Genomic DNA, 20,914 nt, shown 5'->3' with positions numbered 1-20,914 from the left:
GGGAGAGAGGGAGGGAGGGAGGTGGGGAGAGAGAGTGGGAAAAGTGATAGAAAAAAGTGTGAGAGAGGGAAAAGACTGTGATGCAAACTGAGAGTGAGCAGGGAACCGAGAGACAGAGAGGGGGAGAAATCAGAGCAAAGGGACTCAGCAAATGAGGTTGAGCCTGTTAACAAAACAGGCTGTAGGCTGTAACAAAAACATACACACCCACAAGGTCCAAAACAGTCAAGCCCTCTTCCTTCTTACTTGGGACTGCAGCACAGCCACAGTGTTGTACCTGGTACAGCTGGCAGATGGGCTTTCTTGGAGAGTGGACATGTGACAGACATTAAATTGATTCATTTGGAAGAGGACGGCTATCTATCTTAGTTTGCTCATGTGCATGCATGTGCGTGTGCTTGTATCCATTTTGTTACCTTTAAAATGACTTTGCTTTTAATTGTACATCTCAAGCCCTCCCTCATATGAGATTGATAGAAAGTCTCCACAGACAATCTCAGGTCATCAATAATCTACAGTATGCTGATGTGAACAACCTTGGGCTCTTTTCCACACATCACTCAAAGTCCCCCTGTCAGCACCATGCTGATTTATGCTTGAACACACTGAAGTGCACAGATGTACACTCGCTCATAAATATACACATGCATGCCAAGCACACACCCCCACACACACACTTACACATCGCAGCTGCATCCATCAATTACTTTATGTTGCAAAGTCATATTTCACTGATTAACCTCTCAATGATATTATCAGACACACACACACGTACACACACACACCTGCTTTCCCACACGCCAACGCACGTCCATGCCCATGTGCAGATGTAAACTCACACATGTATACACACACTACTGCATCCATCCTTTACTTCAGCGTTGCACTCTCCCAGTGCTGCAGTGTTCTATCTTTCTGAATGAAGATCAATGGGGAGGTGCTGCCCAGAATGACAATGACCATCGACAGAGTTTTACATTCACCACTAGAGGGAGATAATGCATTTACAATCTACACTGCAGCATCGGGCCTGGGAAGGGCTGCTAATGCCACTTTCATTAGGTCTCACGTGGGGGTACAAAGGCACTCTGAATGTCCTAATCTCTAACAGAGGTAAGGATATCAGTTCATCTTCCCCCTCCTTGATATGGCTCCTATATAGTGGGGGAGAGCTGAATCTTCATCTGTGCCCACAGGGAGCAGGGTAGAGAGTGTTGCATCAGTGGCACTGCTGCTGGGTATTGTGCAGTGGGGTGCAGCGATGCAGACGGAGATGGGCTGTATAGAGCTGACACAGGACATTATTTCATGTCAGAGAATCATTGCTTTCCTGTGACTGTTTTAGTGGAATTCCCTGTTGGATAAGTCCCAGGTGGGCACGGCCTTTATGGCACTTACTGCTATTGACTGTGTACTCCTCCTGACTGACTGAAAGGAAAAGGGAAAGTCCACTCAAAACAACCACTATTTCCCTTTAATTTGCTTCAATTCTTTTTTATTTTTGGGTGGGTGTTGATACTGCATGCACAGATGCTGCTACATTTCATGAGGAAAACAAAAGATATTGTTTCTAAATAAGTGACAATAGCATAAAATTTTGCCTGCCAAGAGGTGTGAACTTGAGGCAAAGTGAGATGAAAATAAAGATGTCATATTATGTGGGCTATTTAATGGAGTAACTTTTGTGACTGTGAAATAGCTCCATCATTTGGGCATCACCATTAACTACAGGGCGCTATAAACCATGCTACCAAATGAATAGAACCGACTGGATGTGACTCCAGTCCACTCCATCTCCATAATTAACTGTGAATGTCATCACCCGCTGGCTGTATAAAACTGTGGTGCAGTGTGGGCGTGGGTGTGTGCAAGAAGCAAAATCAAAAATCAAAAAAAAATCACATATCATGTAAATTCAGTTTTTAATCAACATTTGAAAACAAATTGGACAAATGAAAGATTGTTTCTGCTATTATAAACTAGATGTGGTTTTAGCTTTTAATTCATTTAAGAAATCACATTTTTTCAGAGGGAAAAAAAAGAAATTAAATGACACGGTGACATTGAAAAAAGCAAATTTCATAAAGGAAGGAGTAACAAGTATTATCACTGACAGTCAATTGCTCTTCAGCGCTGTTTTAAGCAACCCAAGGTATCAAAGGAAAGCATAGTTCTCAAGCCAGTACAGTGTGAACAGGTGGTCCTCAGAGAAACAAGGGCAGAGGATGAGGGAGATGAGAGGAAAGCAGGTTTAGTGGAAGTACAATATCATTCACAATCCAACAACTGTTTCTTACTGAGAATTAGTGACATTCTATGGCTAAACTTGGTGATAAAATCATGGGAGATTAATAAAGTGTAAAGTGGTCTTATCTATATGGTGACAAAAGTCCATATCAGACTGAAACGCCAATAGGTGTATGATGGGAATTCTTAGCGTGCAGGATTTACCTCCATTTAATCTTTATGGTGTCCATTAACTAAATGTCTGAAAGTGGCCCACACTGGTGCCATGTTTAGATTAAATTCTTTTGTGTGGACAAAACCATCAGCTATCAATTCACCTAGTTTTACAAGCCAGGCTGGAAGTCAACAGAATAGAGAAAAGCTGTGACGTTTTGGTTCCACTCTGTAGCATACTGCCCTTCAGCAGTCAGCAGTACAACATGAGTCGTTGGTATTAGTCATGTGTTTATTTGGTCTTGTGAAAGAGGTGAGATGTTGTACAGAAAAACAACCGGGTCCAACACATTTCTAACTTACATCCCAAATTTGTTGGGAAATAAGGAAAAATGAAAACTGGAAATGCAATGCTAAAGGTTAAGATAGTGACATGTATGAACATACAGACATCAAAGATTGATAGAGGGGTAAGCCTAATTCGTTTCTTTTGCTAATTGACTCTGACACGAAAAAATAACATTAAGGCTTTTTGGTAAGGAACAGATAAATCCCTATTAAATACCAATCCGTCTGCCTCCTAAAATTCACAGCCGCAAACTTGCTAAGGACTCTCCTCTTCTTCTATCATTTACTTCCTCTTAAATTATTCAGGACTAAACTGCTGAGACAAAATGAGCTCACCTGCTAAAAGTGGCGCACAAAAGATGGACGTGAAATTATTTTTATCAACACCAAAAAAACCAAAAGAAAGAAAAAAGAAAAAAAAATCAACCAAACACAAATTGGCATAATTGAAAATGTACTTTTTGTAGTTCATTCTGTGATCCTGCTGCCTGAATACATGGTGATATTACAGCTTAAATCAGTGAAGCTACACAGTAATGGAACAACAACAGCTGACATTCAGATAGAGTCCAATATGAAAACAGTTTCTCTAACAATCATCCTGAGGGGGGCAGTAGTCTGACAAAAATGAAGGGACTTGAGGAAATGTTCAAGCCCAAACATGGAAATAATAATCTTAATTCACAAAACGAGGCTGTCTCCTCTCACCCTTCTAATGAAGACGGCAAAACTGAAGTGGATGATATAGCTATATCTACATTAGATGGCCAAATGAAAATGCCCTCATCTTCCTCTCCATCTCCCTCACGTTTCCCCAATGACAAATGAACGCTCCTCTGTTTTCTTCATCATTCTTCTAGAGCAGAATAGTCCAGTTAGTTCCCTACTGCAACTCCTTCCTAATGTACTTAAAACAGGCTACCTCCGTTTAAATACAAACCTTTTTAAGTGTGGCACCCCCCTCCCACCCAAAATGACATCCCTTTCTCACAAAGTATAAAAATCGTTGACCCCCCTCCCGGACCAGTTACTACACACATTTCTCAAAAATCTTGAACCCCCAGCCCACCCACACCACCCAAATCCAGCCCTCGTTGCTTTTAACAGAACGCAAACCCTCCCCTTTCTTCTCCTCTTCCAATTCCAAATCTGTTTTAACGGCTAGACATTTCATGTAGATCTCAAATGATAAAATGGATACAACCAAAGCCACTCTCTGAATGGTTAACACTCCCAGATCTACCTGAAATGTTTCGCTGCCATGTGACCTAGGGGGTTGACTTGGAAATGGGCAGTACACGTCTCCCTCCCTCCCCTCCCTCCCCCATCCCGTCTTCTCTTCGGGCCTCCTCTACCAGAAGTCCCGGCGGTGATATGCGTCTGGATCGCAGTATTTGGTCACCACCACCCTGTTGGCAAACTTCCTTCCTGTCAGCCCCTGCATGGCTTTCTGGGAGTCGAACACCGACATGAACTCCACGAAGATCTACAGAAGGGTGAAAGAAAGAAGACAAAACATAAGAAGGATGATGACTGAAGGCATACCCTACCTTAAGACAAAGCAACTTATTTAAACATTCACACATATACAGTTTTTACCTTGCCAGTCCCGGGCACCTCCAGGCCATCCACAGGTCGAGGGATCTCAATGCTCTTGACCTGGCCGTACTTGCTGCACTCGTCCCTGACGTCCTCCACAATCTCCTCGTATTCCTCGTCATCCAGCAGCTCCTCGGGGGCCACCATGTTCATCAGACACAGCACCTCAGTGGGCAGGCCGCCCATCTGGGTCACTGAGCTATTCATCAGACCTGGCACCTGCAGCGTCACGGGGGTCTGGTTTATACTCGTCTGGAAGGACAGACACAAAGGTTAAAACAGGCATGTTTTACAAAACATGGCTGGCTGCAAGGCATTTCACCTGTCATGTAATTCAATATAGAATCGCAGTTGACTCGTAGCTTAATGTGGTCATACACCACTTACAGTCTAATGCCTAATCTTTTCATTTATACATCAATTGGCAAAAACAACAGCTGGTAAGAAAGTAGACACAGATTTTTATACCAATTGAAGTTGGTGGTTTCAGGTTATTGTAACGCTGCTTTAGCATTAGTAGTCAAAATTGAGGTTGCTTGTTAACTTCTCAACTAGCTACCTGGGTACTCTATTGCCCAACTGGAGCTAGGCTCGAGAACACAAAAGCTAGTTAATTAGCTGAAAAGCTAGTAATTAAGTTCTAGCGCTAACTTCCGATTACTGTGGAAGATACTGAACAGAGGGACTGAGGGAATGATGAGTGAAGCTTTAACTTTAAGGCCTTAAGGGTAGGGCTGCACGATATTGGAAAAAACTGACATTGCAATATTTTTTCTTCTGCAATATATATTGCGATATGAAAAAATACAGGAATTTTCACCAAATGACTTGAATAGCTCCATCAAGCCCATGGATGTATGATCAAGCCTTGGCCCTTTAAGAAGGTGGCCTTGTGGGTAACCTGCGCGGGTGACGTAGTAGGAAGTGAGTGTGTTTTTAGCCGCAGCCAGAGTGAGTTGCAGGATGCTAAGTGAGTAAAGTTACCATAGTTAACGGGAAAAGAGCTTAGAACGTCACCGAGAGGCCATGCATTATGTTCGCTGCTGTACCGAAATAAAGTGCCAGTTCTCCACTGCAGAGTTGGGCCGGACTCTTAGTAAAAAGCTTGTTACCAGCTACGAGCCAGGCTAAGCTAAAATAGGCTAGCACAACACCAGAGGCTTCCCAACTATGGTTCGGAGCCGCGAAAGCTGGAAAGGTAACATACGCTACTCTTATAACAAACCCTTAAATCGGAGTAAATTATGTTATATCAGACAGACTTATCTTATAGATTAGTCATGGAAAATGAGAACCGTGCGAGTTTTCCTTTTGTATCAAGCAGCAAAAAAGTTGTAGCATGACGTGTTTGAGTTAATTTGCCTTACTTGACATCGCACGTCCTGCAATGTGACTATTGCGCATGCGCACATCGCGATGACGATGCTGAAACGATATATCGTGCAGCCCTACTTAAGGGGCATTCACATTTCAGCAAAAGGATAAGGCTCTTGCACTGGGCTTGCCGTGTTGAAAAGCTCAATGTTGTAGGCTCTCCAGCATACTGGGTGGCGCTAACTGAAAACCAATGAAGGAATTACTTCTGCCTACGGCTGCCCCGCAACTCTGCAACTACCCACTCAATACATCTCAAGGCACAGTAAGTGAATAACACAAGGGACACCTTCAGGTTGATTTTTGTAATCTATCATGTAATGTAATTTATCATGTAAGGGACTCATTTTTTCTGATGGTATGAATTATTAAATTGAGGAAGGATTGATTGAGCACAACATGCCTCCTCCATATAGCTATATCTACTCAGCAATTTGTGTTTATCCCTTCCAGCAACTCCACAACATTAAAATGAAATGTGCTTGTGTGCAAGTATCCACCCTCCCACCACACTGCCTGTCATCCGTCCAGCCCCTGGACACTTACCAGAGTGGCGTTCTTGGATCCCACGCTGGCTCTCTGCACCAGGAGCTTCTTGTCTCCCAGCTGCATGCCGTTTAACCCTGCGATGGCCTGTAATGACAATTCCCATCAAGGTTAGAAAACAGCCTTTCAATACTCCATACTGCTGTGGGAGGTTGATGTGATGATTTAGTGTTTTATATTGTATTGTAATTAACAAACCTGAGGGAAACATAAATCTGAATACACCACTAGTATCAGTCAAGAAATTAACATAAGAAAATGTAAAACCTTTTCGTTTCCTTCTAAGAGCTAACTTACATTACTTATTACTTCAAGTTGAATCAACAACCTGCATCACCATCCACAAACCATAGGTCATTGGTGATTATTTCCACCTAGTCCATTTAAAAGGCCAGGAAAACCTTGATTTTTTCTGTTGTCCTGGTTACCTGGTCATTAAGGTTGACATCAACATATTCACAGAAGGCGTATCCTTTGGAGAGGCCTGTGGCGCTGTCCTTCACCAGGTTGAAGGCCTTCAGAGGGCCAAATGACGTCAGCAGCTCCTTCACCTGAGAGACACGTGAGACAACAGGAGTCACTTAACACCTAATAAAGTTTTAGTTTAGCCAAACCATAGAATGCTCATCAATGTTGAATGTCACCACTGATGATACAGCTATAGCAATGTTATCAATGAAGCATCTTTATCTCACCTGCACAAAGTAGTAGTAGTGGGCATTCTTCTTTCTGTATTATCATAACACTTTGCTTCCTGTTTTAACCATGGTGCAACTTTAAAAAGTTCAAAATGTTTGAAGTGCAACTTTAGGGACCAGGGCACATCCAGAAAGGTTTGAATCAACTATGAGGAGACTATAAGTAGAGTGTTTTGGGGCACTTCAAATCAGCTATTTCTTTGACCATTTAATATCGAGCATGTTGATGTATTTTTTTAACATATTGACAGAAAATAAGTCTTAAAATCCAGTGCTTACAAGGATTACAAATGTAAAACATTTCACATCCGAAAATGTATTTAAAACAACTGAAATTCAGCTGCTATATAACATCGGTCTTTGTATCAAAAGTTCAGACAACAAAATCTAGAGAACATTTTTTTCAACCCAGTGAATCAATATGTAAACAGGCCAGCAGCATTTCCACAGGGGGCATCAAACTGTAATAATGTATTGGGCCTTTAAAGAATCTGTATCAGAATATTTCTAAGATTAAGGTGGTTAATAATGGTTTAAAATGTGAAGAAGTGTGGCGTCCAGTACAAGTGTTCCTGTGAAATTAGCTGTGACCCAGTTTGGAGAGAAAGCTGGTTAAAGCAGCAGCACTGACCTGGTCATCGTTCAGATAGTTGGGCAAGCCGCCAATGAAGAGCTTGTGAGCAGAGTCAGGCACCACTGTGGATACCACACCTACATGCAGAGTAATAGGACAATAGTGAGACACACCAATGGAGAAGCACAGAACACAGACAGCAAACCCCTGTGGATCCCAGGGATCTGGTCTGGATCCCAGACCAATTATGAATTGTGCGACCAACAATTTGGGTTAAACATTACAGGGATGGTAAAAACAAATCTAGATCGGTGATAAGTACAAGAAGTCGTTGCCAGGATGTTTGTACCAGGCACGTAGACACTGGGATTCTCGCTCATGCCGGGGAGGGGCTGGTAGTCGTGGGGGCGGCGAATCTTAAGACTCTGGCCCTGAAAGATTATGCCATCAAAAGCCATGGCTTGAGTTGTCTCATCCACTGAGCGGAACTACACAGAAACAAAAATACAGGTTAAATTTAAAACCGTTTCTTCAAACAGAGCTCATAGGTACATCCAGGGAGAACAAATGTCATGGTCATGGGGGTATTATCTGACCTCAAGGAAGGCAAAATTCTTATCCTGGTTGATCTGCACTGCGAGGACAGGGTTTCCAGGGGCCTGAGTAAGACCACCCAAACGCATCTGGGCATTGAAGAAGTCCATCATGGACTCCTACACAGAAAGGAGAGAGGAAATTAAGGAATTGAGTTATGATAATTATTGTGGAAATTCTTACTTATACAAGGTTTAAAAGAGAGATATGATTTATTTCAACCACTTTAAACCTCAGACTGTTCCTCACCTCTGTGATACCAAAGGGGATGTTGCCCACGTAGAGCCGGCGGGCCTGCCTGGTCATCTGGCTGCCCACTACGGGCACAGGGGTGGGGGTAACAGCCAGGCCATCTGGGGTCATGGTTGGCAGGAGGGCCGTGGCTGGGATCTGGCCTGCAGCTGGTGGGCAAAAGACAGGAAACATTCAACAATCTAACTAGATTACAACCATAGACTAATGTTCATAGTTTAGACATTTTGCAGTAAGGTAAGTTTATGCTTAGTATCATAGTACAAATTGATAGTAGGATAACACAAAAAAGGCCACTTTTTAGTTATGAAACTGGGAAACGTACTAAAAAAAGAATCAAAAAAGAATGAGGAGGACAATGAAGACAGGTTACCTTGCATGGCTTTGTACTGCATGGGAGTGATGTGTTCGAACCCGGGGGGAGGGACATCCCAGTACTTCTTCACCTTGTTCTTCTTCTTCTCACGGTGTGGGGAACGGCTGTTGGGAGGAAGAGAGGAGGGGTGAAATAAAAGTAGCAAAATGAATGTGTAGCAGAAATGAGGTGAAAAGAATTGACACATAGGTCATCCATTCTGAACCCCTAAGAGACTGGCCCTCAAGACATTTAACCCAGAGTAAAACCCATATCTTATTAGTTCAGCAGTAAACTACTAGACCCAATGCTGCATCGTGTCTTCAGAAGATATACTACAAAAACTAATTTCAGTTCACTAATTTTCAATTTTCATTTAATTTAATAAATTATCATTTTTGTGACTGGCTCTGTATCCCCCTATGTCTCTGCATTTGCTGGATGTTTCAATTTTTGTGTGTGTATATAGGCTGTGGAAACAAATTTCCTCTAAGAGGACAATAAAGAATCTATCTCATTTTAGACAAAATGCATCCATCAAAAACATTGTAAAAACTTAAACATGACGGATAGAAGTGAAGGATAGAAAACCCTTTCAATATAGGAGTCCACACACGAAGTCAATAGTACATAGAATCAGAGGCAGATCACTAAAGGGATTGGAGTTGTGTTGCAATAATGCATAAACCAGCTCTGTGTTAGTTTGCTGTATTACCTTACAGCATTCTCCTGGGGGTAGCTGGATGGTGAGCTGAAATGACATTGGAAGGGTTTCACATTTGTCTCAAATAAAACATGACATTCACCAACATTTCCACTTCAAAATTAGAACTAAACCACCTCTAATTCTATGGGCCTCACCAAACACTATCATATCTATCCATAGGCCTTAGGTATACCTCTCCATGTATACCTGAAAGCTCAGATTCCTTTCAAGTTCAGGAGACAGCTCCTTCTGTAGGCAATATTGCCAAATATTGATTTGCCAGATTACATCTGCCTACAGGACGGTGGAACACATTTTAACAAATCCTATTTGTCTGTGGCAACTTCACCTCATCACCAAACCGTTCTCCTTACTTTGTTTCACTTCATTTTAGTGCTGTGCAAGCACAGGAGTAAAGTGTGGGTGAAGTTATTGTTAAGCGACAGCAACATACCAATGAACTAGGGGTGCTCTGGTTGATTTGTGACCAATCAAGAATGTTCTATGTTATTAAACCCGTCTGACCCTAAATTGGCTGATTTATGAGCCAGTCCTTCGACATTAAAGCTGTGAATATGGAAAAAGTCAAATCTGTTGTACTGGTTGCTTAGTAAATGAGGTCAGGTTTATACCTCGTGGCATTCTGGGTAGTGTGCACAGTGTGTTTTGACATGAGGCCTGGACTGCATGCTAGTTAGCGGGTGCATTAAACTACCGAGTGTCGGGAGGATGACTACGCCGCGTCCCGCTTTTCACAATGAACATTCCATTAGCCAGTGCAGCTCAGGTTCAGGATGAAATCGCACATAAACTGCATGGCCAGAGTCAGAAACACTGACGTTAGGCTAACAGCAGAGTGGATATGCAGAGACTTTGAAATTGACAAAGCAATTACAGAGTATTACAGTGGATATTGAAGCACCAGGCAAGATATGAAATGACAACTGCTTAAAATGACACTGCATATAATTCTTTATTCAAAGATGGCTAGAAAACTCTTGATAAAATTGATAATTTTGTCTTGTTAGCCTAATGTTTAATAAGACTGAAGAAGGTGGGAGAGATTGCAGCAGCTGCTGCTTTGTGAAGACAAAAGCCTGTTTCATGATCTTATGGCAAAAGTATTACAATGTCATTAGCACCTCTGGCAGAGGGCTCAGGGACAGAGAAAAAAGAAAAACAAACATGTTTTCACCTGCGACAGAGCAAATAAAAAAGACCTGTCAATACACTGTAAGACTTATTTCATAAACCTGTTTGCAGTAAATTTTCAGTGGATTAATTACCTCGCCTCATAAGCTCACCAAAAAGACAGAGTCTATGTAAAGCATAACAGATGATCCACAGCTAAACTTCACAATCTAGAACTTGTTGCAGACAATTTCAAAGTTTTGTGAATCTGCACTGCTGCATAGATTGGTATCTGCTGGTGCTGCTGAGATAAGAAGTTGGTCTCAACCTCAAAAAAAATCAGATTGGAGCACAACACGTGGGCTTGAAGGCAAAAAAATACAAAGATAGTTTGCATTTTTAAACCAATCACAATCCAGGGCTGAGTCAAAACTAGTGGATTTTGTGCATCTTTTTCCTCTTCCCATCTATATTTGCTGGAGTTGAATTTGTACTCACCTTCAACACAGAAGGCGACTGGTTAAGATGCCAGGACCAAGGTGAGGGTGTAGTAAGTATGCGGGTGTGGAAAAAAAAGTGTGTGTGTGTGTGTGTGTGCGTGCACACTCCAGGGCAGATGCTGAACTCACTATTTACTTGTGAAACAGCATTTGAACCAGAACATTGCTTCATTAGTTGATTAACTGAAAAAGGTTTAAAAAAAAAAAAAATACAATTGTCAGACACATTAATACCATGTAAATATGCTCTACTGCAACACCTCAATAATGTTTTTTCCCCAGTGATAACTACATGAATCGCTACACAAATAGCGAGTGACACATGGTGGCATGATACATAAGCTTTCACAAATTGTAGGCCAAGTTGTGGTCTCACACAGGTACCAACCTGCGTCTCTGTCTGCGTTCCTTACTGTCCCCACGGCGGTCCCTGCTGCGTCTGTCCCTGTCTCTGCTCCTCCTCTTCCTCTCTCTGCTACGGCTGCGGGAGGGGGAGCGTCTGTGGTGGCGGTTCTCCTTGTCCCGTTCCGCTGCAGGGATGGAGTGACAAAAGGCATAGATAGACTGATAAACAGATAGGTAAACAGATGGAAATGAGGGACATAGCTGGCCAGGAGAAAGATGAAAACGACCACTTCAGGGATCCTTCTCAGTCTCAGTGCCAATAGCCACAGAAAGACTGACAGGAACATTTACTTCAGTTATGTATTACAAAGACACACAGTAACAACGCTGAACACGAATCTCATCTGTCCATCACACCTACACAGTCTTACAAATGCTGGTATATAGAGGAGCTACAAAAGGCATAATAGCCTTAAAACCAGACTGCAATTTTCAAAGCACAACTAGATTATAAAGTTACCAATCAGTGCAATAGACCCATACCTTTTCTAGAAATATGGCAACAGCATAAAAGTAAAGTGTCAAAATATATATGGCCAGCTAAAGCTAGCTGGGATGGTGTAAAAGCAGTTTTAATGTGTTGGCTAGCATTATCCCTAAGTGCAATGTATTGCAATTGTGTGTAGATCTGGGTTAATGACAGCTCCATGAGGGACGAGGGTAGTGCAACAGGTAACGTTACAGGTTAGGTGTGACGAAACCATGGGTACGGACGAAATGCATTTGACTATTAAATGTTCACTGGATGCAAAAGCTAACGTTACAAAGAATGGATGCTAGCAGTCCAATTAGCCAGCCAGCTGGCATTGGCAGGTCGCACTACCGTGATATAGACTATCCCCTGCGTTAAAAACGTCCCAGTGCTAGCTCCCGATATGTAGTAAGGCCGGCTACTTACGCCATTCAGCTAACAAACAAGCAACTTTGGCACTGGCTTTAGTCGTTCAGCCAGGAATAACTGATGAGTAGCAAAACAGTCAAATGATAACTGGAAAGGTTCGTGAATATAGGCTAATAATCTAACTTGCAACGTTCCAGCAAATAGACCTATCCATTCAGTGGACACTGCAGCTAGCTGGCTAACATGATGGCGGCATTGCTAGTCAACAAAATCACTATCAACTTTTGATATGCAGTTTGGTTCATTTACCTTGTTTGTTCTCGGACAGCTGTCTTTCGAATTCGTCGAAGTCCGACATCTCTGTGACTTGCAGACTAGCGCACTCGCTGCGACTGTGTTGTTGAGGTGACGGTGGCTAGCTAGCAAGCTAGCAACAAAGTGAACAGCACTTTTCAAACAAAGTGCTTTGCTACCCTAGCTTAAATAATTAGCTGGCTACTGACCACAAATTCAACAAATTTTGTTAACCAAAACACACATTTAGCGGTGCCCTTGGCAGAACCCAGATGCGATATTTATTTACAACGTAACAGACAACATTGAGAAGGAAAACGTGTTCGCATGGGCTAGCCTGCTAATGTTAGCTAACTAGCTTGTAGCAAAGTCCAGAAGAATGGGCCTGCTCGAGACAGTCGTGTGGAAGCCCGTCAGCTAGTTAGCTAGCCGAGAAAGTCGAATGAATAAGGAGACTCGTTTCCAAGTTAAATACAAATCCGAAAGCTCACTGGCCGACAAGGCGCAGCTGTTTGCCTTTATACGCCAGATATATAAGCTTTCCGATGATTTACCGCGAGTAAAAACAGTAGCTGGAAATTCGGTATGCCCGCTTTTTGCTCCGTCTCCCAGGTACCCCGTGACACCGGAAGTTGATGAATCACAAATTTCCGGGGAGTGGAAAAGCCGTCTTGAGTCAAACGGACAGAGAGGACGTTTCATTATCTTTGGATGAAGACATATCTTAGCATTATAAAAGCTCGTTACTCTTGGTCCTGAAACGTACCTTGTGCGACCTCTCCTATCACTGACCAACGACTAGTGGACCACGGTGTGGCAGGTCTTTTAATACTTTAACGACATCGGAGACAGAGCTTTGCACCATGAGAGTATTCATTATGAATGACCACGTTGGATTGTGCACAAAATAAGAAACCTATACACTATTTTAGGAAATCAAATGCTTTAATGGCATTTATGTCTTAACAGTACAGTTGGTGTAAGATCGGCATTTTTTTCCAGTGAGATACAGCTTTCTTACTCAAATAATGTTGTCTGTATATTTTTTTCTTACGAAAAATAAAACATGAGATAAAACATATGACAAACAGATCATTGTTTTTAAAGCACTGCACTCTGGCATGATTATGCAAGTTCTGCTCCACCAGTGTTACAAAAGTTGCACTGCGCCTTATTAGTCGAACCAAAGTTAACAATCTGACCCGTATCAAACAAGGTGAAAATGACATGAGTTTCACAGATTTGTGTAACCTACCTTTCCCTGTTTATTTTTAGGGAAGTAGGTTAATAAGGTATGAAATTAAAAGCAAGAGTTACGTTTTCCCACTCTAACCTAATCAGTTTTAATAAAAGGGATCTTACCAGTTCACTGTACCAGTATACAGTAAGCACTACACAGCATCATACACTATAATCAACGCTCCTGCTGCTTTGACAATTATGAATTTCAACAAGACCTCTATAAACTACAGACCACCAACGAGCTCATTTCACATGCATTTGTAGTGGGGCATTGAGAAGCAATAATAGATCCTCCATGTGCACAAGCCATTGCAATCAGTTTCTTTTGCTGAAATTGTATAGCTCATTGGAAAATTGCTTATGTGATTAATCTCAATAATTTTTCACACAGAACCAATGGTAACACATTGTTACAAAACAGACAGTAGCGTTACAATTAGAGTAATGTAAATGTTCTGTACTGTATTTTAAAAAAAGGTATTACATTGTCACAAAGCATTACAAGTGCCTCAATACCAGGAGCATATATTTTGGTACAGTAAAATTACAAAAAGTGTTGGTACAAATTAGGTGCAGTGGCACTGTTGTCAAAACTGGGCCCATTCTCCTTCCAAAACAAATAGCAACAGGTTGCCCTATTCTGAGGCAAAGATCTACAATATCTCCAACATTTCTGCAGCTGTGTCTTGTTGCCAGAAGTATGTTATTGTGAAAAATGACTTGTGAATGCATCTGAACAACATAATGTGGGACTATTCTTTACTATGTTCAGTTCATGGGCACTTCAGTTTCCTTCTCTTTAAGAGAGTCATCCCATCCTTTAAACCTGGATAAATGAAAAGGACAAGAGAATGCAAAATGACTCCTAGATTCTACTTCAGTGGGTGGTCAGAGTGTGAAAGTGACCTTTCACTGTCACTTCTCTGATGTGAGGCAATCACAAAAATGGCATTAAGGCGTTATTGAAATGCAGCCACACCACCTACTTCCTTACTGTTGAAGAGAAACAGATTCAACATTTTAATAGTGTTTTATATGCGTGATATATCTGAATATGATTATCACAATCAAAAACAAAACAAAAGCAATGCAAGCAAACAAAAGTGAACAAAATGGTTGAGGATGTAATGAAAGTGCCAGAAATAAAATAGCCCAAAGAAAACACACAAAAAACAACAAAACATGAAGGAATGATATCTCCAACATTTTCCTGTAACTAAAGATTTCTTTAAAATATGGCATCATTCTATAGAATCTGAGTGCAGCATAATTTTAACATATATAAACATTGTGATTGAAAGCCACCATATTTGTAGCTTTGTGTCAAAATTGCACAGAAATAAAGTTTTACAAATTGCTATGTTTATAAATCATTTAGGCTACCAGGAATTGAAATGATCTAGACAATCAATTATTGAACTCTGGGCCTCAAGCTTCTCCAGATGTTCAAGAAAGAAAAGGAAAGAAAACTCTGCCTATGCAAACCTCAAGCCTAAAACATGAATGAGCTCTGTTGGTTATACTCATCTATAAGTAATGAGGAACGATCATCCCCTCCACGATCTTAGTGATAAAGACACATATACCTGTCCACAGATCTCTAACCAAAGATTCTGAATCACACAGATATGCCATTTTGCCCTTTGACGAAAAGAGAACCATCTTTTTGTCCCTTTCCAGCTGCAGCAGGCACTCCCACACCCAGGATATTAAGGGAGCGCTGATGAGGATTTCTGGCAGCGATTGAAGTACCTGCACATCGTACTGATATTAAAAGTGAGGTGTGAAAAGTGTGTTTGTCTAAAAAGCGAGGATCTGAACCACAGTTTACATGGCCACCCCCTGGGGCGCTGAGATAGCAAAAGAATGCCACTGGACATCACGGTGCCTCGGAGGTGAGCTGGCCTGCTGCAGCAGAACTCCACTGCCTCTCCTCACTTACCCTCCCACCCCATTGTCTTCTGGAGAGAGTTCCCTCCCCCCTGTCTCCCCCCTCAGTGTCTGAACCTGTAGGAGATGGGCAGGAGCAGGTTATTCTTCTTCAGAGCCTGCACCCTGCTGAGCGTCTCCTCATCCAGGGCAATGTAGCAGCGCCGGGCGTAGTCCAGCAGCTTCTCCTTGGACGGGTCGAACTCGCCCACCTCGGCCACCTTCTCCGGGGCCACCAGTAGCAGCTCAGCAATGGGTGTGGTGGAAGCCACTGTGTTGCGGTCCACACCATGGATCTGGAAGGCTTTGGACATATTCTTCAGACGCTGGTAAGTAAGCAGGATCTTCTTGTAGCGGAACAGCACTCCAGCAGCATCTTTCACTGAAAGACAAGAGTGAAAGTGAGAGTTGTCTTCAGCCAATAATAGATGTGATGAGACATTACTCCTGTACTGAGATCACTTCACTGGCTCCCGGTACAGTATAGAATTGATTTCAAAGTATTACTGCTTGTTTACAAGGCTCTAAATGGTATAGCTCCTAAATACATTTCCAACCTGCTCACTGGCTATAAACCAATCAGATCCCTCATATCATCAGGCATGTGTCTCCTAACTGTACCTAGAATTAAATCTAAATCAGGTGAAGGTGCATTTAGTCACTATGGTGCTATTCTCTGGAACAAACTGATGACTTGAGATCTGCTACAACTGTGTCCTCTTTTAAAAGCAGTCTTAAAACCTTCCTTTTTTCTCAGGCTTTTGGTAGTTAGTATGTGTATGCCTTCGTGTGCTTCTGCTGTAGTCTGTGTGTGTGTGAGTGCTGTTGTAGGAGAAGGACAGGGGGTTATACAAAACTGTATTTTATGTATGTGTGTGTGCGTTGTATGTGTGACTGAAAGGTTACTTTATGTGGAATACTTTATATATGTGTATTGTATTTCTTTACTATTTACTATTTTTGTCTTTTAATGTAAGGCACACTGAGCTTACCTGTGTATGAAATGTGCTATACAAATAAAACTGACTTGACTTAAGAGGATGACTGAAATGGAATAAGGAGTAATGTGCAGGATTAAAAAAGTCATGCCAGGGAAATGTTAAGTTTTGTTCCAGGATCTGTCTCCTTCCCTCACCTCTCTGCCGCTCTCTGGGGACTTGGAAGACCCGCCTTCTCTTCAGCGGGTGTCTGTTGCTGTTAATGGTCTCTGGCATTACATCCTCCCCTGATATCATTTCCTCCTCATCGAGGTAGCTGTCCTGGTCCAGGTACTCGTCAGATTCTCCCAGAAGTGAAAGTGAATCTGAGGAGACAAGACATAAATATCTTGTCAGCAAGATCCACTAGATAAAAGCCACAAGCAACAGCCTTCATTTTTCCATGTCTTCCCCTCCCCCAAATATCAATATTGTTTGCTTTAGGTCAAAATGGGCGATGCAAAGCTTCATGCCATTTGAGTAGTATTACCTGGACCTACGTTGCCATGTCCACCCATGTCATTCATGGTTGACCTGGTATTGCTGTTGCCGCTGCCGCTGCTACCACTGGCTGTGGTGCCGGAAGTGCTATGGCCTGGCAGCAGGGCCTGGGATGATGCAGAGTTGAACAAAGCATTCATAGAGGCAAGCTGATTGGCTATTGGGCTGGAGACGTGGTTTTTGGAAGGCACCATGGTTGGAGGACCGGGCCTTCGTTGGATAAACTGACGTGAAGGGAAATGCTGCGAGTCGGACTTCTGCTGCTCTGTAAGGAGGAAGTAGAGACGATCAATGAGAGTAATATGTGATCTAAGATGAGCTACAGAGCCTATGTAAACAATGAAGCAGCTATACTCAAGCAAACCTGAACTAAATCTAACTGTAATTGGGGAGCTAAATGCAGCAGTAAGCACACAAATATTCGTCTTTACCAGTAGGACGATCTTCCTCTCTTCTTCCCCTCCAGTTGAATCGTCTAGACTCATAGCCTATAGGGAAAGAAAGATTAAAAGTTCAGAATTTGTTTTCCCATCCTGACTTTTCTTGTAAACATTTTGTTTCCAATCAACTTAATCTCTTGTTGTGCTGGCTATCACTTCACATTTATCTCCTTTCCTCACCGTTACTGTACTGACTCTGTCCCTGTCCCTGTCCCTGGCTCTTTGTGGAAAAGATGAAGCGGTCCAACTGGCAACGGAGGAAGTCCCTCTCCTCCTCCAGGTCCTCGATCCGTTTCTGAAGCCATGAGTTTTTCTCCAGAGAGATCTGCAGCTGGGTCCGCAGGTTGGTGATCAGCATGTACGAGTTGCCGGCTGGGGACGGGCCAGCAGAGGGGGGCGCCTCTGAGGGGGACAGATACACTAAAAGGTTGGGAAATCACTGATACTCTATATCATGAATGATTGTGTAATGGATGCAACAATAATACCAATGGAAATGTATTTAAAGTTGTGATTCTGACATTCACCATCAAAATTCTGATCATTCTGGTTGAAAAAGCCTTGCTGCTCAAAGTTGCTCTCCTCGTAGGGGATAGCTATTTCATAGGTGTCCTCATTTTTTGGAGCTGAAGAGGAGAAATATGTCCAGTAATGGATTATAATGTCATACCAAAAATGCACAACAGTCATATTTATTTGGAGCTTTTTAAAATCTTACTCTGTAAGTGGAGTGAGGCTGCGTGGCTCTTGGATGTGGAAGCAGCATCAGTCCTGTTTCCGTCCTCCATCTCGTACCCAGACAGAGTGTGGAGAAATTATATATATTAATTTATGGTGTTAAAGGCTGTCATTGGGTCATGCTTAAAAACTAGCCCCAGTTTGGGCATTTAACGTTCATCCACAGGATATCAAACGCCTTAGTTACATACAAATAGTGTTTATGCCCACTTGTGTTTTAAAAACACAGATCTTTCACCGGTAAGCTTCCATAACGTGAGCTATATTGTTCAAGTGAAGGCAGACAGTTAGCAGCTAATTTTATTATGTGACTACCACACGGGAGGAGGACAGCAAGATACTATGTCACACACGAAAAGAACAAAACAGTTGAATTGGATTTCCAACCATATTTGTTAGTAGCTGCCTGGTAATCATGTGTTCACAGTGTAGGAAGCTTGCTGTCCGGCTCGGCTCCAGGTTAGCTCTGCCGTAACGTTAGCAAGAATTTAGCTGCGAATATAAAATTACAATCCCAACCTTGCTACACATTTCAGTGTTTACTTCGGTCATTCAGAAATAGGTTTTCCGTGCCAGAATTACATCGTATAAATATTGGTACATACCACTTTACGGTTGTAATAACTTAATCGTGCACATGTAATAAGACGTTATTACTCTGTCATATCTCCATTTCACGAATCCATCCGCTAGCTAACAAGCTAACAATAACAATTATCGCTCTTTTATTTTTTTCCCAGATTCTTTCACGTCATTTCCGGATATAATAAAAATTAATAAGGTACTGACAGAAAAAAGTACGTGTTGCAGAGGCTTTGTAACGGTTGTAATTATATTATTCATTTCGGAGACTTTTGTTAATATAATGAAATCGATACAGTGTGCGCAGTGAACTAACATATTCAAGGACAATTCGCTCATACTTAATACATTAATATGTGTAGCGCTGCGTCTGTCATGACAAAATGTTTACAGTGGAAAAACTATGTATCTTGCACCAACATTCTTGCTAGACACATTTCTACTTGCAACTTTCACATACTGATATTCTACTCCGACCGCTGTGTGAAAGTTTTTTTTTTTTTTTTTTTTTTGCTGTTGTGTGAAAGTACAGGACAGGTACTGCAGGTGGTGACGAGGTGTCAGGTGTCACTGTTGACTCGCGGCTTCACAGAGTCGATCCGGAAAGATTCAAATGGCTCGATTTTCTTTGTAAACTCATTAAACACATAGGATATTTAAATTATTCAGCAAATCTGGAGAAAAACTTAACGGTAAGTATTTTTTCTAACATTTTTCTTTTGACTTTGCTCCATTGTGTTTGGTCTTAGATGAAAAGCAGCCTCCAAGCGTGCAGGTGTGGCAGTGGCACCTGTTTTGACTATAAGTTAAGTGGGGGTCGGGGTAAAACAACTCTGTAAACAAAGTAGAAGCTAGTATTAGTAAACTGCTACATGAATATAATATTTTATACAATAGGCCTAAGTAGCATACTATTTAAGAAAGTGTGTGTCAGACATTTGGGCAGAAAAACATAATAGAAGTAGGCCTAGTTGAGTGATTATTTGACAAATTCCCTGAACAATCTATTTTCTGTCAATTTATTTACAATATCAGAAGAATAGCAGATAAAAAGCTGAAATGTCCTTAAAGACAGTGCTTCCAATGTGTCTCTTTCCTCACTATTTTTCTATGCAGCCATGGCCCACAAGTATGATGGCTTGTCCCACTGTAAGCTGGCCCTGGTGTTTGCTGTGCTGATGGATCTGTTGGGTGTGGCATCTCTGCTGCTGGGGGTCTTCGCCCCATTGGAGATCCAAGGGCGAGACTTTGGGGATCTCCTGGTGTACTCTGGAGCTTTGCTGGTGCTGCTGTCCCTGGGAGGCTGGGTGATGTGGTACAGCGGCAACATTGAGGGTCTGACGTCTAAAAGGGAGTTGGGGGGAGCGGTGGGTGGCGCTGTGGACCGCCTTGCCCGCTCCCTGAGCCGCAGGATACGGATCCCCAGGAGTCACAGCAGCCCATCGTAGGACCTGGAGCCCAAAGAGACTTAACACTAAGACGACTGTTACAGGAGAGGCCGTCGGTAACCGCTCCTGCAGGCCAAAACCGCCTGGGGCAAGGGAGTGTCATTGCTGGCATTCATCCTCTTTACAAACACCACTGGAGTGAACAAACAGCTTGTTCACATGAGGAAACTGTCAGTGCCATTCAGTGTGTCTTCACAGCCAGGCTACATAAACCTCTTAGGGAGAATTTGCACTGTCTTTGCACATTAAGTTTTATATTGATTTGGGGCACAAAGGTTGTTCATATTGCACTAAATCTTGTAATGTAACAGGCACAGTATATATGAAGACATATGAAGATTAAAGAGATTCATCTACACAATATTCTGTTGGAGATTTCCTTAAGTTATTCAACTGTTGAGAGTTAGTGTTTGTGTGTGGTGTGACTGAATGAAAGTTAC

The 20,914-nt window shown here is 42.1% G+C and overlaps 2 protein-coding genes and 1 pseudogene across 8 annotated transcripts; 1 reads left to right on the top strand and 2 right to left on the bottom strand.

Moving 5' to 3' along the window:
• Positions 1-1,905: 1,905 nt before the first annotated feature.
• Positions 1,906-13,233, bottom strand: u2af2a (U2 small nuclear RNA auxiliary factor 2a). 4 transcript variants are annotated; one of them, XM_071905029.2, is made up of 12 exons: positions 12,633-13,233; positions 11,466-11,607; positions 9,456-9,491; positions 8,759-8,865; positions 8,383-8,534; positions 8,136-8,252; positions 7,862-8,027; positions 7,597-7,676; positions 6,696-6,818; positions 6,268-6,354; positions 4,348-4,599; positions 1,906-4,234 (listed from the first exon to the last, which is right to left on the bottom strand). In XM_071905029.2, exons 1-12 carry the CDS (start codon positions 12,679-12,681, stop codon positions 4,100-4,102), a joined length of 1,446 nt encoding a protein of 481 aa, XP_071761130.1. In that variant the 5' UTR covers positions 12,682-13,233; the 3' UTR covers positions 1,906-4,099. The 4 variants fall into 4 exon arrangements, with proteins under 4 accessions (XP_071761130.1, XP_071761131.1, XP_078143281.1 ...); XM_071905030.2 differs by having other exon boundaries at positions 7,889-8,027; XM_078287155.1 differs by lacking the exon at positions 9,456-9,491.
• A 338-nt stretch (positions 13,234-13,571) lies between these two features.
• On the bottom strand, positions 13,572-19,497 carry ccdc106a (coiled-coil domain containing 106a). 3 transcript variants are annotated; one of them, XM_078287382.1, is made up of 8 exons: positions 19,487-19,497; positions 18,425-18,494; positions 18,234-18,332; positions 17,887-18,126; positions 17,698-17,754; positions 17,256-17,531; positions 16,924-17,091; positions 13,572-16,170 (listed from the first exon to the last, which is right to left on the bottom strand). In XM_078287382.1, exons 2-8 carry the CDS (start codon positions 18,492-18,494, stop codon positions 15,854-15,856), a joined length of 1,227 nt encoding a protein of 408 aa, XP_078143508.1. In that variant the 5' UTR covers positions 19,487-19,497; the 3' UTR covers positions 13,572-15,853. The 3 variants fall into 3 exon arrangements, with proteins under 3 accessions (XP_078143508.1, XP_071761125.2, XP_071761126.2); XM_071905024.2 differs by lacking the exon at positions 19,487-19,497 and adding an exon at positions 19,050-19,137; XM_071905025.2 differs by lacking the exon at positions 19,487-19,497 and adding an exon at positions 19,050-19,137 and having other exon boundaries at positions 17,887-18,108.
• Positions 19,498-19,565: 68 nt separating this feature from the next.
• Positions 19,566-20,835, top strand: LOC139916241 (transmembrane protein 238 pseudogene; annotated as a pseudogene). Its single transcript, XR_013506931.1, has 2 exons — positions 19,566-19,718; positions 20,143-20,835. The product of XR_013506931.1 is annotated as a transmembrane protein 238 pseudogene (transcript).
• The last annotated feature ends 79 nt before the right edge of the window (positions 20,836-20,914 follow it).

The sequence above is a fragment of the Centroberyx gerrardi genome, chromosome 12, assembly GCF_048128805.1.
Source record: "Centroberyx gerrardi isolate f3 chromosome 12, fCenGer3.hap1.cur.20231027, whole genome shotgun sequence".
NCBI classification, from domain to species: domain Eukaryota; kingdom Metazoa; phylum Chordata; class Actinopteri; order Beryciformes; family Berycidae; genus Centroberyx; species Centroberyx gerrardi.
The sequence above is the reverse complement of the archived record's forward strand: the minus strand, read 5'-3'. Positions and strand labels throughout refer to the sequence as shown.